The 18,103-nt window shown below is 43.3% G+C and overlaps 1 protein-coding gene across 5 annotated transcripts in view; it reads right to left on the bottom strand.

Moving 5' to 3' along the window:
- The window catches only part of SV2B (synaptic vesicle glycoprotein 2B), a 179,381-nt gene that overhangs the window by 38,970 nt on the left and 122,308 nt on the right, over positions 1-18,103 (bottom strand). For all 5 annotated transcript variants that reach the window (XM_053581748.1, XM_053581745.1, XM_053581747.1 and 2 more), the window contains exons 3-5: positions 6,801-6,981; positions 6,083-6,234; positions 780-913 (exon numbers count right to left, since the gene is read on the bottom strand). In XM_053581748.1, the coding sequence (XP_053437723.1) occupies positions 780-913; positions 6,083-6,234; positions 6,801-6,981 (467 nt within the window). The remainder of the gene's footprint in view (positions 1-779; positions 914-6,082; positions 6,235-6,800; positions 6,982-18,103) is intronic.

Here is an 18,103-nt window from a genome sequence, read left to right as displayed (position 1 = left end):
GAAGGAACGTGGCCCTGCTGCTACTCTGAGTTGGGACTGCTAACCTCAGAAATTGTGAGAAAAAACTGTTATTTGGAGTCACTTAGTTGGTGGTACTTTGTCACAGAGGCTCTAGGAAACTCATATGCAACAGGTGCAAAACCCCCTGTCCCCTCCACCTCCTGATCAGTGGGGTGGCAGAGGAATTCAGCATGGAGGACTACTGTGCAGAAAGCTCAAAAAGGAGGCAGACACATGGGCTCTGTGGACTGGGGCTGCCAGAGCCTCCAGGTCCTGCTGCCTGTGTGCCAGCCCCTGCCCTGTCTGACCTCTGCCAGCATAAGACACCCCTATAGGTGGCAGGCTTGTGGGACTCATTGCTGAGGACACCAGGTGCCGTCTTCTGGTGGCTCAAGGCCCTGCATGGCTGACAGTCCTGAAGGGACTGGGAGCAGCAACAAGCTGTCCCATAGACACTGTGGAGCCATAGGAAACAGAACACAGCCCTAGAGAGGCTCCTAATCCAGACCTCCAGGGAGGACGAGTACCACGGGGCCACCCGCCACCACCGCTCCGCCTCTAGGAGGCCCTGCTCTGTCTCACCTGGGCCTCCATTGACCGTCCAGGAATCCCTGACCCAAGACCATCACCAGCAGAAACAGAGCGAGGTTTAATGAGGAGGCAGGTGGGCCCACCTCGGGGAGCCTGCACTCTGCAGGCAGGAGAGGATGTGGGACTTAGGGCTGGGGCTCCTGTGGCTGTTTGGTCATGTTCAAGCTGGCAGGGAGGTACTGACTCACCTCAAGCAGAAACCTTGGACTCTCTGGCATGAACTTCAGGGCCACCAGGGACACAGTACAGGGCAGAGCGCAGACGATGACAAACAGTCTCCAGCTGTGGTAGTGATAATGGGTCCCCATGCTGAAGCCCCAGCCTGTGAAGAAGCAGTCAGATGATTTCTGGAACATGATCCTTCCCTTTACAGAAGAGTAACTCTGAGGCTTGCAAACTTGGGGGCACAAGAGCATAGCCCATGGAGCTGCTTGAAATGCAGATTCCCCCAGCTGCACCCCCAAAGCATAAGTCTGGAACAGGAGCTGGGAATCTGCATTCTGACAAATCCTTAGGTCCAGCCCAGGCCAGACATTCACAGAGCCTGGATTAAGAGGACACAGAGAAGCAACATTCCATATTCCTATATAGCCATTACATTTTAAGTTAAGAAATTGTTAAATGAAAGATATTCTAGCCAGGCATGATGGCTCATGCCTATAATTGAAGCAATCTGGGAGGCCGAGGCAGGTGCATAGCTTGAGCTCAGGAATTCCAGACCAGCCTGAGCAAGAGCAAGACCCCATCTCTACTAAAAATCGAAAGAAAACCAGCCAGGCATCCTGGCAGATACCTGTAGACTCAGCTACTCGGGAGGTTGAGGCAAAAGGATCTCTTTTTTGTTTTTTTTTTTTTAATTGTTCAAACAAGAGGATCTCTTGAGCCCAGGAGTTTGAGGTCACTGTGAGCTGTGATGCCATGGCACTCTACCCAGGGCAACCAAAAAAGATTTGGTCTCAAAAAAAAAAAAAAAATTACCTCCCTTGACAAATAACAAGCTGGAAGCCTAGGCCCAGAATTACACCCATCCATGCTGGACTCCCTTCTTCTCCCTCCCCCAACACCTCCTGCAGGGTAAGGGGCCTCATGTGTGGCTACAGCACCCACTGCCATGGTGAGAATGGGTGCTCTCCTTGCAGCCCTTGAGTTTATGGGAATTCCTGGATCCTGAGTACCCAGAACATGACCTGGATAGAGGTGGACAGAGAGTCATGGCCTCAGGACCCCTTGCCCCATGGGAAAGGGCACAGCCAGAGGAAGGCCAGAGCAGGGCTTTTATAGGGATCCCCCTTTCCCAGGCTGGAGGACAGTACCAGTTCCAGGTGACTCCAGTGCAAAGGGCTCAGGACCACACTTTGAGAAACACCTTAATTCATAATGTGACTACATAAATTTTTTTAAATAAGAAACTGAACTTCTACATTCAAATCCACCCCAGCATCACTGACATGCAGAAGTAAACTCGCTTCTATTCAGCTGTCATTATTCAAAGCATTGCTAAAACTCATTTTCAGAAATTATTCAAGCATTCTTTTGAATATCCCCCTGGGTAGCAAACTTTCCTCTTTTAAGTAACACAGTGGAGGGAGCCTGGGCTTTTTCAGTTGCACAGAGCAGCGTTCCAAACGCTGGTTTGTCACATCATTGTTGTGTTGGTGGGTTTGCATAGAGGTAGGGTGCTGGTAATGGCACCCCCACAGATTTGCTATGTGTGAAAGCTCCTGGCAACCCATAATAACTCACCTGCTTTCAGGGTAGAATTGATTTTTTTTGTTGTTGTTGTTGTTTTTTAGGAATAGCTACATAGCCCTTAGTGCCAGTGATGTTTAATAAAATGGAGAAATAACAGCAAAGATCAGCAGAAGAATTGTTTTTTTTTTTTTAATAAAGCTGCTGTTATAAAATAGGCTGGTTTTCCCATGCCACCAAAGTATTTCTGAAGGCAATTTAAATGGTATTTCTTAAAAGATAAAAGCATATAAATATGCATATCAACTTATAAAGTTTAGAGGGTAGTAATTATTTGGATATAAAATTTCTATTCCATTTGCTTAAAAAATAAATGACCACATGGCCACCTCCAGCAGTGAGCTGCTTCTGTCTTGAATTCTTATTACTCTCCTGTGGACTCCACTTGCAATGGACTCCTGACCCATATCTGCTGTTGATGCAGATATTCACTACTCTATTTACACAAATAAAAAAACTAGGCAGTGGGATCCCAGGTGGGAAAACATGGGCCTGTGTCCACGTGGGCACAGTCGGCCTCACCAACGGAACACACACTTGGTCCAACACTCAGAATCAAATCTCCTTCTGCACAGCTTGGTCTCTTCTGATCTCATTGGGGTTTGTTTGCTCATTTTAATTTTAATTAAAAAGACTTTCCTTTCTCCTGGGCATAACTAGAAAGAGGAAGATAAAACCATAGTCATATTTGCACATTCACAGTTGATGTTCAAAAAGGATTCTGGCATCCTCAGAAGTAAAGTTGCTCAAAACTACACAGCAATCAAACTCAGATGGATAACCAGGGAAGGGGTGGGGGTGCAGAAGCCGGTATGTTTATAAAGTATTCTGCCTCAAAAAGACATTTTTCTTTATGATGACACATATAAATGTTCCCAAATTCATTATTCCCTCATGCCTCTGTGGTATTTACTGGTGACTTCAATCATCTGCATTTATCACATTCATTAGGCATGTCCTTGGGGCCCTAAATTACATAAAATTAAATGGTAAACTGCTCCCAAATATTTGGAACAATATTAATTCAGAGGTAGGGATTGTTCTGTTTGCTGATATTTCAGCCTGCCCTACTTTTCTCTGTCAGGATTTCACAAACAGCTGGTGGTGCTGACTACAATGAGAATTAATCTTCCATAACATCCATTTTTTCTGGGCTGTGCCTGTGAGTTCCCAGGAAAACATTCCGAGCTTTGTAATTTTCTTTCTTGATGAGTCAGTCACCCAAATTTCTGGTACCGAGACCTCGCATCCCTTGCTTCTTAACAAAAGCAATTAAATAAGTCACACAGCGGTACACACAGACATCCACCTCTCTTCGTGGGGGTACTTGCATTTGAGAGAGGATGAGCATCTCAGGCACATTGAGAAATGTTATCAAATGTCTGGTTCACTGTGGACCAAACGTCTGGTCCTGGTAAAATGAGGCTTAAAACAACTAAGAGCTCTTGTTACACTCTGGGTTTGGTCTACCATATTTCTAGGATGGGTTTTCCCAAAGCTAATGCCTGTTTCAGTTAAGCCTAATCATCTAGATTTCTATTTTAAAATAGTGTAAAAGTCTCATATTTCATACAGGCATACAAACAGGGTAAAATATTTAATCATAAGGTCCACTGTCCACCCACAGTGGCCAGCTGATAGCCACGTGGCCTCTGCCATGGCATCTCATTCATACTGGTCAACATGCTCCCAACCTGAATCCTCATATTGCTTTCTTAGAAACCAGACATCTACAGGGTAGTGTTTGTGTATGTTAAGCATTGGAACTCTTGTGGGTTACCAGCTTCCCTCACAACACCCCTCTCTCCTTTTCCCCCACTGTGTTGCAGACTTGTGGTTTAGATGGGACCGACCACCCTCCCTCACACCGGCAACAGGGACAAGGAAGTGAGTGAGAAACTTCTATTGTGTAAAACCACTGAGATTTCAGGATGGGCATGGTGGCTCATGCCTGCAATCCTCTGGGAGGCCAAGGCGGGTGGATTGCTTGAGCTCATGAGTTTGAGACCAGCCTGAGAAAAAGCAAGACCCTGTCTCTACTAAAAATAGAAAAAAAAAAAAAAAAAACTGAGGCAAGAGGATCGCTTGAGACTGAGTTGGAGGTTGCTGTGAGCTATGACACCATGGCACTCTACCGAAGGTGACAGCTTGAGACTCGGTCTCAAAAAACAAAACAAAACAAAAAACAAAAAAAAAAAAAAACACTAAGATTTATCATCAGTTTATCAGTGTAATGCACCCAGTATCACCTTAACTGGCACAGTAGGTATTGTCTGTACACCAAAGCATCTTCCTAAAAAGATATATGTGGAAGCCAGGTGCATTGACTCATACCCCAGCACTTTGGAAGGCCAAGACAGGAGGATTACTTGAGCCAAGGAGTTCAAGACCAGGCTGGGCAGCATAGCAAGACCCTATCTCTACCAAAAATTAAAAAATTAGCCAAGTGTGGTGGTGTATGCCTGTAGTCCCAGCTATTTGGGAGACTGAGGCAGGAGGATCTCTTGAATCCAGGAGTTTGAGGTTGCTGTGAGCTATGATGACACCACTGCATTCCAGGCTGGGCAACAGAGTGAGACCATGTCTCACAAAAAAAAAAAAAAAGGTTATACGTGGAGCCTCCAGTAGTTACAGAACACAGAGCAGAGGGGGTTAGATTCAAAAGAAGAAGGAGAATAGGTGGAGAAGTGTTGGTTCACTTCAGGGGTGGTTGTCTCCCACCACCTAGGGGTCTACAGGATTCTAAATCATGATAGAGTCCAGACTCAGAATTGGTGGATTGTCAAAAATGATCTTGAAAGATAATTATGGTATTACACAGTATACTCAAAACACATAATCAAAGTCCAAATTAATGCCTTCTCCCTACTTTACTCTTTGTGTGTGTGTGTGTGTGTGTGTGTTTGTGTGTGTGTGAGAGAGAGAGAGACAGAGTCTTAAGCTGTTGCCCTGGGTAGAGTGCTATGGCATCCTAGCTCACAGCAACCTCCCACTCTTGGGCTCAAGTGATCCTCTTGCCTCAGTTTTTTATTTTTAATAGAGACAGGGTCTCACTTTTGCTGAGGCTAGTCCCGAACTCTTAAGTTCAAGCTATCCACCAGCCTCGGCCTTCCAGAGTGCTAGGATTACAGGCATGACCCACGGCACCCAGCCCCTACTTTACTCTTGACAAGACCAATATTAAGAGTTAATGTTGCCAGGTCTTTGTCCAAGAGACTACAGTTTTACAATTATCCAGGATAATAGAATTATCCTGCTGAATCATGACATGGTCTGTAAGGACTGCTGCACTTCTGCAGCCAAACAAGAGTGCCAACAGGTGTGGGAGTAGAAAGTGTACAAGCATATTGCATGCGAGGGGGCCTCCACCCCATGCCACCCCATGCCGGGGGCAAATCAGCAAGTATAAAATGGAGTTGGCGAGACCTAAGTTGCTGGGAGAGAAGGAACAGGAGACCAAAGTTGAGATTCTTTCAAATAAAAGGAAGGAAAGAAGAGACGGAGAGAGAGAGAGAAGGAGAGAGAGAGGAAGGGAGGAAAGGAGGAAAGGAAACAGGGAAAGAAAAGGGACAAATTATGTTTTCCAAAAAAAAACATATATGAAAAACTAACAACAGCACGTGTGCAATGTTAGAAGTTCTTCAGAGAGATCAAGGTCACATGCAGGAACCACAGTGTGTGAGGACACAACAGAAGCCCGAGGACAGGAAGAGTTGTTGGGCGCCGTGAAAACGTTACCCACCGTAGTGTGGGATGATGCTCCAGGCCATGGCGGATGCGTAGATGCCTCCAGTCATCCAGAAGATGCCCAGCCAGCTGAGGTGTTCTCCTCGCTTCTCCCGAGACAAGAATTCAGAGAAATAGGCAAAAACAATTGGCAGGGCACCCCCAATACTGCAGAGAGAAAGAATCAAGTTATACACACACACACACACACACACACACACACACACACACAAAGTTGTAGCAGAAACCAGCTTGCCTCGTACCCCACCTTTCTGCTCTGTGGTGAAACAACCCAGCAAATTTGAGACACTAGCCAGGCAGTTCCTCTCCACATGTGGGAAGCAGTCTCAGATTATTTTAACTTTAGCCTCAGATTATTTTGACTTTACACAGTCATTTAGAGCCTAACCCTAACTCTAACCCTTTCTATGTTTCAACTTTATTTATTTATTTATTTATTTATTATCATTATTATTTTTTTTGCATTTTTTGGCCAGTGCTGGGTCTGAACCCGCCACTTCCAGCATATAGGGCCGGCGCCCTACTCCTTTGAGCCACAGGCACCACCCTCAACTTTATCTTTTTAAGTTTCAACTTTAATACAGTATCTTGAAAGTCAAACATAAAAACAAAACTCGGTCTAAGGGATTCTAGAGGTACCACGCAGAGCTACAGCATCAGAATGGATAGGCCACTAGTCCAGGAAGGTCCAGCGCCAGCCTCTGAGTACATACCCTATGCCAGAGATGAGTCGGCAGAAGAGGAAGGCCCCATATCCCTGAACAAAGGAGGACAGGGAGGCGAAGGAGGCATTGATGGCCAGCGACATGCTGAGAACTCTCTTCCTCCCCAGTTTATCTGCCAGGCCACCCAAGATGAAGGCTCCCGCCATCATTCCCAAGTAGACTATCAGCCCTGAGAGGAGGGAACAGTGGGGAGAGAATGGAAAGAGGAGACAAAAGATTAAAAACTATCTGATGTTTACAAAGTCCAACACTCATTTTCACATACCCTAGAAATTCCATGTTATAGACATGAAATGTGGAATGAGATAAGATGCTCATAGCAAATGAGAAGTGCTATAGGTATGTGACTTTTTACCAATGTTGTTTTTTTAATAGCCTCATCAGATTTGCACGTACATACACAGACTAATAGAGATCCAACAAAACTGGGGTAGATGCACCTTCTTAAAGATTGCTCCTTTAGATGCAGAATCTGCACACAAGGGAAATGCTGTGATTGTACCTTTAAGCAAGACAAGTGTTGGTGCTGCAAAAGCCCTCACTTGAGGGATTATGGTTAAGGATAGAATTTCCAGGGTAAAATGTGGCAAAGCAGGTACAAGAAATGCTGGGCAGCAAAAACATGGTGCAAGTGAAAAACAGCAATTGCAACAAGGATGGCTGTCTTATTACCAGCCAAGAAGGACTTTTTCAAGCCATAACGAATGTTCTAACTTCTTCTATTTTTTTTTTTTTTTATTGTTTGGGATTCATTGAGGGGACAAAAATTAGGTTACACTGATTGCATTTGTTAGATAAAGTCCCTCTTATAATTGTGTTCCGCCCCAAGAGGTGTGCCATACTCTGTGACCCCCATCCGCTTCCGTCCTCCCCTCTTCCCACTCCCTCATTCCCCTATCCCCCACCCTGCATTAACTCATCTACAGCCTTCATACTAGAATTGAGTACATTGGATTCTTGCCTCTCCATTCTTGTGATGCTTTACAACCTTTTTGGAAGGAAGTATGAAGAATCCTCAAAGAACTCAAATTAGGCCTCCCATTTGATCCCGCAATCCCATTGCTAGGCATCTACCCAGAAGAAAAAAAAAAATCCTTTTATCATAAGGACATTTACACTAGACTGTTTATCGCAGCTCAATTTACAATCACTGAAACCTGGAAACAGCCTAAATGCCCACCAACCCAGGAATGGATTAACAAGCTGTGGTGTATGTACACCCTAGAATACTATTCAGCCACATTTTTCTCAATGTGCTAGCTTCTGAGGAGGATGTAGTGTGAGATAGGGGTCTACTCTCATTCTTCTGCATGTAGACATCCAGTTTTCCCAGCACCATTTATTGGAGAGATTTTTTTCCCCCCACATTGTGTTCTCTTGGCACCTTTGTTGAAAATCAGCCACAAATGTGAGACTTTATTTCCATTTTGTTGCAGTGGTCTACATGTCTGTTTTCATGCCAGTATTGTGCTTTTAAAAATGACTATGGTTTTGTAGTATATTTGAAATCAGGTACTGCAACGCCATCAGCTTTGTTCTTTTCACTCAAGATTGCTTTGGCTATTCAAGTCTTTTGTGGTTCCATATGAATTTTTGGATCTTTTTTCCATTTCTATGAAAAACGTCATTCTATTTTTGAAGGAGTTGCATTGAATCTATAGATCAATTTGGGTAGTATGAACATCTTAACAATATTCATTCTTCCTATCCATAAACATGGAATATCTTTCCACTCATTTGTATCTTCTTCAATTTATTCATCAATGTCTCATGATTTTCAGCATATAGATCTTTCACTTCCTTGTTAAATTTATTCCTAAGTAGTTTTATGCTATTGCAAATGGGATTGTTTTCTCAATTTCTGTTTCAGGGAGTTCCTTGTCAGTATATAGAAATGCTACTGATTTTTTTAATGTTGGTGTTTAATCCTGCAACTTTGCTGAACTCATTTATTACCTCTAACAGTTTTTTGGTGGGTTTTCTAGATATAAGATGTCATCTGAAAACAGAGACAATTTTATGTCTTCTTTTCTTATTTGAATGCCTTTTTTTGGTTTTTCTAATTACTCTGGCTAGGACTTCCAGTACTAGACTGGACAGAGGGGCAAGAGTGAGTATCCTCATCCAATTCCTGATCTTAGCTTTCCGCTTTTGACCATTGAGCATGATGTCAGGGGTGGGATTATCCCATGATGTTGGAGTAGACGCCTTCTCTACCTAGTTCGTTAAGAGTTTTTATCATGAAAGGATGTTGAATTTAGTCAAATTCTTTTTCCGTATCTAGTGAGATGATCATATGATTTTCAGCCTTCACTCTGCCATGTGGTACATTTTATAGTGATTTGCATATGTTGAAACATCCTTGCATCCCGGGGATAAGTCACATGTGATCACAGTTATAATGCTTTTAATGTGCCATTAAATTTCATTTGCTAATATTTTCTTGACAATTCTTTTATTTATTCTTATCAGGGATATTGCCTATAGTTTTCTTTCCTTGGAGTGTCCTTGGTTATCAGAGTCATGCTGGCCTTGTAAAAACAAGTTTGAAAATATTCTCTCCTTTTCAAATTTTAGGAAGAGTCTGAGAAAGGTTAGATGTTAATTCTTCTTTAAATGTTTGGCTGAATTCACCAAAGCCATTAGGTCCTGGGATTTTCATCATTCACAGGTTATTGATTACTGATTCAATCTCTTTACTCATTATTGGTCTGTTCAGATTTCCTATTTCTTCTTAATACAGTCTTTATAAATTGCATATTTCTAGGAATTTATCCATTCTTCTAGGTTATCCAATTCATTGGGTACAATTGTTTATAGTAGGCTCATGAGCCTTTGTATTTCTGTGCCATCAGTGGTAATGTCTCCCATTCATTTCTGATTTTACTTGAGTCTTCTCTCTTTTTCTTTCTTAGTCCAGCTAAAAGTTTGCTAATTTTGTTTATCTTCTCAAAAAAACAACACAATGCTATAATTACCACGCTTTAGTACTCAGATTTCTCAGCTGTACATTAGTTCATTCTTTCTTCATTTGCTCATCCCCAGGACCACTTGCTAAGTGAGGAGTGGTTCCTTCCTTTCAAGGAGATAAACAATAAAATGCATGATTATCTCTGAGTGTAGAAAAAGTGCTCTAATGAAGGCATATGTTAGGGATTATTAAAATGCAGAGAAGGAGCAAAGCTTAGATACACTTCACTCGGTCTGAGAAGGCTTCCAAGAGAAAGACGTTGAGCTGTTCTTGCAAGACAGAGCTCAGCCCAATTTCCATTTGGTGATTGGGAGAGTGCATTAAAGACAGCAAGTGCAAAAACAGGAGGCAAAAGAGAAAGTCTGATATGCTTAGGCAGCTACCCGCAGGCAGTTTGGTGTGAGTAGAGCAGAGTTCACATGGGGAAGCCTCAAGAAAGATTTAGGGTGGAGGCAAAAACAGAGGCCAGATATAAACAGCTCTGTATGTGTGCATGACAGAGAGAACATGAACCTGTGTGCCTGGGTGGCTGTGCATGCACACCTGGGTATTTGCATGCACGTGTGTGGACCTATGACATGAGAAAAGAAAAAGGGGATGGGAGTTAGAGGAGTGCTCCAGAGATTTGCCAAGAATCAACCTCTATATGCCATGCCCTGGAGTCAAACACTAGCATCCAATAAAAGTTTGTTTTTCTTTTACTTTAATAAAGCTATCCTCAGCAAGTCTCAAAATTAACTGTCTACATGAATCACATGGGGATCTTTCTAAAATTATTTTCTGATTCAGCAGATCTGGGCTGGGCCCTGAGAGCCTGTAGCTCTAAAAAGCTTACAGGTGAGGCTGCTGCTACTAGCCTAGGAGCCACAGCTGGAGCAATAAGAAGCCAAATAGAGCACACCTGTCCTCCTCTGACCACACTGGGGTGCCTAGCCTTGGAAGCCAAGCCCGTATTTACTAGTTGTATGATTTAGGAGATAAACCTCTCACCTTCTGAGGGTCTTACCCATCTCATTTGTAAACTGATGGCTGAACTGAGACAATCCCCGAGCTGCCTTCTCATTCATTTATTTTTTAAATGTAAATCATAAAAGATGAAATTCTGTGAATTTCTCAGGAAGAAGATATTTAGAATAAAAATCCAGCCACAAATGTTTGATTGGACTGCTGAAGGACACCCAAGACACGTATATGGGCCAAAAGTGGCTTCTAGACTCCCAGTTTGCAACCTTAGTAATGACTTCCATGCCTGTTACTAAGCTGTTATCTCTCTGCTCCAAAGTCACCCTCCTACACCCCCACAAATCCCAGGTCTTTCTTGCCAGCTGCTCCCTGGTAGTTTCTGCCAAAAGGGATCACTAGAGAGAAGCTTCATGGCTGGAGCAGGACCTGAGTGGCAGTGGTACCTTCATATGGCAGTGGCTGAATGCAATCGGGAGAGGCTACATTGCATCCCACCTCCCCTCCTGCACCAGCCGCAGCCCCCAGGGCCCCACTCCAGAGATCCGAGTTACAGCTTCATGGGGAGATTCAAAGTTATAATCATTCCAATGTCTGCCCCCAGAGCAGGTCCGTGCCTCCACCAGTTCCTCCACACTCGCCCAAGGTCTGCTGCCATTGCATTTCTGGCTCCTGGCTCCTGGCTCTGAGCTTGGTGTTTTCACTGCCCACAGCAAGGAGGTACTAGAGAGAATAGAAAGAGCTCTCAAACGCTGTCTTTGGAAGCTATGAAAAGGAAGAATGGAGGAAAAATGAGCCCATCCACCAGGGAAGAGAAATGTGAAAATTAATGATGCCTCTGAAATGACGGTGCTATTAAACTCATTTAAAATCTGCCATTAAAAGAAGAAATTGAGACAATAAATTTAGAAAAGTAGAGCACAGTGGAGTTATCAAAAATTACTTTAATATGAAGCAGATAACAAACTAGTGAGAAAACTAGGAACTCTTATCACCCTTCAATTCCACTCAAGAAGCTCAGTGGCATTTTAGGGAAATGTCCCCTTAATACACTGAGATTTTTAAGGAAATTTAAAACTGTGATTGCTCCTTATAGAGTGAGGGGGATGAGAGTGGAGGAACGGGAGACGTGGTGGGATGGAAAAGATTTTTTTATTTTTTCAAGACAGAGCCTCACTTTTTCACGCCGGGTAGAATGCCATGGCATCGTAGCCCACAGCAACCTCAAACACTTGGGCTTGAGCAATTCTCTTGCCTCCCAGGATGTGGGACTATAGGTGCCTGGCACAACACCCAGCTATTTTTTTTTTTAAGAGCCCTTGGTCAGGCTGGTCTGGAACTCCTGAGCTCAAGCACTCCACCTACCTCGGCCTCCCAGAGTGCTAGGATTACAGGTATGAGCCACAGTGGAAAAGATTTTTAATTGGTGATAACACAACGAAGGAAATGGAATATCCCTCCTTGACCAAAGAAGGAGCCTAAACTGCCAAGAACCACGGAAGGAGGACATCAGGGTGGTGGCCCTGGCTCTGTGATTGTAAGCCACCCGACCCTGGGCAACCCATTCGGCTTCTCTGACCAGTGTTACTTCTTTGTAAAATTCAAACAATACTGGTCATTTTTTAAATTTCAGATTAATATGAAGGTACATACAATTAGATTACATTGTTTGAAGGTGTGCCATATACACCTATGTTGTATCACAGGAATGGAAAAGCAAGCTTCCCATGTACTCAATATTAATAGGAAACCAGTAAATACTGCTCATCTTGCAGCACTGTCAGGATTATACAGAAGAGCAGATTGAAAGTATCTGGCAAGATGCCTGGCATAAAAGTCAATGCACGATTAATACGAGTTACTATTGTTATTAGTAGTGCAGCTTGGAATTGACCCTGGAAAGCTACAGGATTAGAAAAATAAAAATAAGATGGTTGTATTTTAAGAACAAACCAACCATATGTTAAAGGAATCTGAGGAAAGAAGGTAGAGACTGGAGAAGAAACTTATTAATAGCATGCCCTTTAAATACAACCCCCTCTCTTCTTACCTGGAGAAGGAGTCGGCTTCCAATAAAACTTCCTTGGACTAACATATTTTTCAAGTTTCCTCTAACAAGACTTTGAAAGAGAAGAGAAAAAAACTTTTTTTTTTTTTGCTAACTCATATTTCTTAAGTTCCTGACTAAATGTCATCTCCTTGGAAGGGCGCCCCTGATGTTCCAAACTAGGGCTCATCAAACTTCTGCTGTAAAAGGCCTGAGAGTAGATATTTTAAAGGTAAATATTTTGCTGTGTACACCTCTCATGATCTTTGCCACATCTTGTTACTTCCTTTTAAATGTACACGCTTTAAAAATGTAAAGCCGAAACAGGTCACACATCTGACTCCCATTCCAAACAAAATTTGGTTATCCTTGCTGGCCTTTCTGCATCCTACTGTTCCTTTCCTTCACGTCACGTGTCTCTATTTGCTGTTATATATTATTTGACATTTGTCAAGATCCTTTGACTGCAAACTCCTGGAAGGAAGGGTCCTGTCAGTTCCATTCACGTGGCATTGCCCACTGTGCTTCTAACACTCTGTCCCCAAATGGACACATAGCAGGTGCTTCATCACTATTTGTTGAATAAATAAAATACATAAAATGATCTACATTCACTGTAGAAAAATCTGAAAAATACCTCAAAATATATACAAAAATTAGTCGTTTGAAAACCCTGTGTGACAGATTTGTGCATGTTAGGAAAGCAAATATTCACATCTTTTAAAAGTAATATTGTACATGAAGGGTCAAATCTCTTCATTTTTTTGATTCCTATAATTACTCTCAATGTGCTATTTGGTTGTTTTTAATCAAGTACTGAGTAACCCTTAGACATTGATATTCTCTGCTCTTCTCCACCTCAGAGTCATCACACTGTTCTTACCTCCACCCAGAATGTTCCCTGTTCAGATTTTTGCCTGGCCAGCTTCTTCTCCTACTCCAAGCGTCCTACCATGACCATCCAACCACAACAGCCTCTCCCTTCAACAGGTTGAATCATAAATACCAGGTAGAAGGCCATTATATATATTTCAGGTGAGTGATGTTGACAGGTTGGCCAAGATGGTGAAGAGAGGGAAGTAGGGGGTTGCTGGATTCTGGATACTGGATTATTTTAAAGGTGGTGGTGATATTTAAGGAAGAGGAAGAATGGTATTTAAAACAGAGACTGAATATAGCCGCCAGAGGAGCAAGTAACAACAGAGAAGAGATTCAAGGACTGAGCATCCCAATGTTCCAGTGTTCACAGGCTAGGGCGACAAAGAGAGGGAGCGACCAGTGCACAACGGGAAAACCAGGGGACAGTGGTAGCCAGATAAGGGGGTGTGGCCAAGGGTGGCGGGTGCTATGAGCATGACAAGACAGCTGAGCACTGAGAGCTGACCTCTGGCTGGAACAAGTGGAGGGCATGAGTGATCTTGACAAGGACAGGTTTCTGAGGTGGTGGGGACTGAATCCTGCTTGGTGGGATCAAGGGAAGGGAAAAGGGGGAGTGAGAAATTAGATTCAGTGAATTTTACTGAAAGGGGAAGAGAAAAGATGTGTGTGAGTGGAGAATGAAGAAAGTGCAGCCTGGTATGTGCTGGCAGGAATGAGTCCGCAGAGGGAGAAGGACTGAGGAGGGGGAGAGGGAGGTTCTGGGGAGGCGAGAGGAGACAGGACACCAGAGGACAGGTGAGCTTGCCGCACCTCTGCTGTCCTGGGAATAAAGTGGAAGCACAGAGGCCAGTAGGAAAGTCAGTGTGGCCGCAGGAGCTACGGACGTTCTTTTCTGGTTGCTTCTGTTTTTCTCTGTAGAAAAGGAACTGAATTTATCCACCTGAAGGTGGAAATGAGGAGGAGATGCTGGGAATTGGAAAATAGAGGTTAAGGCACGAAATAGTTGTCATGGAGAATGGGGAGTGAATGGACTGCGGTGGTGGCAACACAAATGGTCCCTGGAGGTTCCTGACCATGACTTTAGTGAGGCCAGTGGGTGGGCAATGCCTTGTGTTTCTGAACAGCTATGTTCAGCTGCAAGGTATGGGAAGACTGATGAAGAGTCAGATGTGACCAGGACCGAGGAACACAGCAAAGTAAGGGAGGCCCAAGGAAACCGACAGGGAGTGATCATGTCGCATGAGTATGTCGCATGGAATTCAAGTTCAGTGAGGAATGTGCCAAGGACCAGAGGGTGATAGGAGACAGGTAGATCAAATGCTGTTGGGGAGGACAGTAAGGGAGTGACAGGGCAGGATAATGGAAAGCAGTTATGGAAATTACTGAGAATTATAACACAGATAGTGCTGGAATGTGACAGTGAACTTGGAATTTAAGTCCTCAGGGAATGAAAGAGCATGACCCAGGAGCCAGCGGATGACTACAACAAGAATGTTTAAGTGCCCATCAACTCACAAGTGGATAAATAAATCATGGTACATGTATACTATGGAGTACCATTCAGCCATAAAAAAGATGGGGGCTTTACCTCTTTTGTATTTACTTAGATGGACCGGGAGAATATTCTCTTTAGCAAAATATCACAAAAATGTAAAAGCAAATATCCAAAGTACTCAATACTAATATGAAACCAGTAGATGAGCTGGGCATTGTGGTGGGTACCTGTCGTCCCAGCTACTTGGGAGGCCGAGGCAAGAGAATCACTTAAGCCCGAGTTTGAAGTTGCTGTGAGCTGTGATACCACAGCACTCTACCCAGGGTGACAGCTTGAGACCCTGTCTCAAAAAAGAAAAGAAGAAAGAAAAGAAAGAGGGAGGGAAAGAGAAAAAAGGAAAGGAGGGAGGGAGGGAGGAAGGGAGGAAAGAAAAGAAAGACTACACCCCCACACAAGAGAAAAACACAGCCATGTTAAAGTAGTGGAGGGAGAGGAGGGGAGGGACAGAGGCAGGGGAGGAGTCAGGGGGGTTGATGTGCTCTCACCTAATGGGCACAGGTAGGGGTATACGGCACACCTCTTGGGTGAAGGGCTCAAGTAAAACTTGTGTTACTGAAATTTCTTTCTCAGTAGGTCTTTGGTCTCAGGAATTCGAAGAATGAACCCACGGACCACAGATCAGTGGTAAGACAGGATTTTTATTAGACAGAAGGAGTAAAAAGCACCAGAGCTGCTGGCAGAGGGGAAGACCCAAGTCAGAAGTCTCTCTCACGGGCCCTTTGTCTAAGGGTCTATACTGCATTTTGCCAGGACTTGGTAAGTGGAAAAACATCTTTTCAAAGTTAAGTGCAGTCCCTCCTCCACTAGGGCAAGGTCATCAGGTCCTTGCAGTTTTTGTCTCAGGGAAGGGACAGGGTGTGTGCTCCCTATTCTAGGTGGAACTACCCAAAATGTTTCAGGCTGCTTTGTTCACGACTTTGCTGAGTCCAGAGAGTATGGCCTGGAAAGGGCAGCCTGTTTGTGCCTAGAGATGGGGGTCTGACTTCTGAGCTCACTTGGGCCTAGAGAATGGGGGATCCCTGTCCAGCCCTGAGCGGGGGAATCCTATATCACTTGGACTTTACCTAACAAATGCAAACAATGCAACCTAATTGTGTGCACCCTTCTATCAACCTGAAATTTAAAAAAAAAAAAAAATGTGTGGTAAGTGATGACAAGCAACCTCTGGTGACTCTGATGAAAAGCGACCCCAGTACCAGATTGAGGAAAGACGGAGAATGGTCTGGAAATGTCAACAGGGAGCAAAAGGAGCAATGGGACTGGAGAGAAGAATGAGAGAGAGAAAACAGCCCCATCTGAGACTGCAGGGCTCAGAGAGGAAGGGAAAAGGTAGGGAAAGGGGAACGTCCAATGCCACAAGGGAATTAACATATGGGTGAGAAAGGGCATCCTGGGAGACACGGCCTCTCCTAGGGACTGACATACAGGGATAAAAACAACAATGAAATTAGTCCCAATTTCAGCAGCAAGGCTGATAGCATTGGGGAGAAAGGAATGTTGGGGGGCTACCAAGAGTGCACCGAGTTCTAGAGCCCCCTTGCTCCTTCCAGTGGAGGAGTGGAAGTCAGGGAGCTATCTTGTTTGTTACTTGTTTCTGCATTAAATGTTCTCTCCATGAGGGGAGGGACTTGTATTCTCCTGTTCATCAAGGAGCCAGTTAATAAATAGTTGACTCATTAAAGATGTCATGAATACAGTTAATAAAGTGAAAATATGCAAATTTAAGCTCATATATATTGCATCCTTAGTGTGTGCCAGGGACTGTGATGAGCCCTTAATGTACATTATTATTTCATTTAATCCACACAATGGTTCTTTAAGGTAGGTACTAATAATATTTTAATCTCATAAATTAAGAAATCAAGGTCATGGGGGGATGGGGTTAAGTGACTTCTAAAATGGTTAGTAGTGAAGCCAAGATAAGAAGTCAGTCTACTTTTAAAAACTTACGCATGTTTTAAAATACAGATGAAGGGGTTCCACACAAAACTATTTAATGAAAAATTCTTTAAAAGAGCCTAGGAATATAAACTTTAAATGAATGCACTAATCACTTCTTATGGTCAGGCAAACCTTGAACTTGTAGCTTACATGGAAAACAGGAAAAAAATAACTATATGAACTAAGCTTTAAGTACTCTCATTCTCTTCGTATTAAGATTGAATAAACTCATTTTTATTTATTATTTTTTTAAAAAACTTATGCATGTGGTCAGGTGGTCATACTCCTAACAGCCTTTTCTCCTCTTCTTCCTTATGGAAGGAACTCTCATTTTTGTTTAGGTATTAAAATGTTTTTGCAGAAATTACACCCCCACACACCCTCAAGTCTAGGGAATGAATCATAGTTAATTTAAGATGGTCATCTTCATCCAATCCTTCTCCCCAGTGATTAATCCCAGGAAAGCAATAAAATGCTTGCTAGATGATCCTTGGAAAGCTGTTATGAGAGCTTTGAGCTTTGATGGCGGCCACCTTGTGACCACGGAAACACCCAGAGAATCACAGAGATGCCAACCTCATGCCCCAACATCAGTGAGCCGTCAAACCAACCCTGGAACCATCTACTTTGAAAATTCTTTTTCAGGAAATACTAAATATCTTTATGATTCAGAGCCACTGCTACCAGTAGCCAAATGCATCCTATACGCACGCTGTGTCCTAAAAAAGAAATCATACAGATAAAAAAAGAAATCACCTGATTGATTTAAATAATCATTTCTTAAGAGCAAAAAGCAAGACAACTTGGTATAGAGCAGAGAACTCTTTGTCTAGAGTCAGGTGTCTCAAGTCCTGGTCTCAGAGCATCTGACCTTGACCAACTCACTTCCTCCCTAGGGTGCAGTTCTTCAAGTTGGAAATAAAGAGTGTGCTAAGAGT

The sequence above is a fragment of the Nycticebus coucang genome, chromosome 2 (genome assembly GCF_027406575.1).
Source record: "Nycticebus coucang isolate mNycCou1 chromosome 2, mNycCou1.pri, whole genome shotgun sequence".
Taxonomy (NCBI): Eukaryota; Metazoa; Chordata; class Mammalia; order Primates; family Lorisidae; genus Nycticebus; species Nycticebus coucang.
Note: the sequence above shows the minus strand (reverse complement) of the source record. Positions and strands in the feature narration are given on the sequence as shown.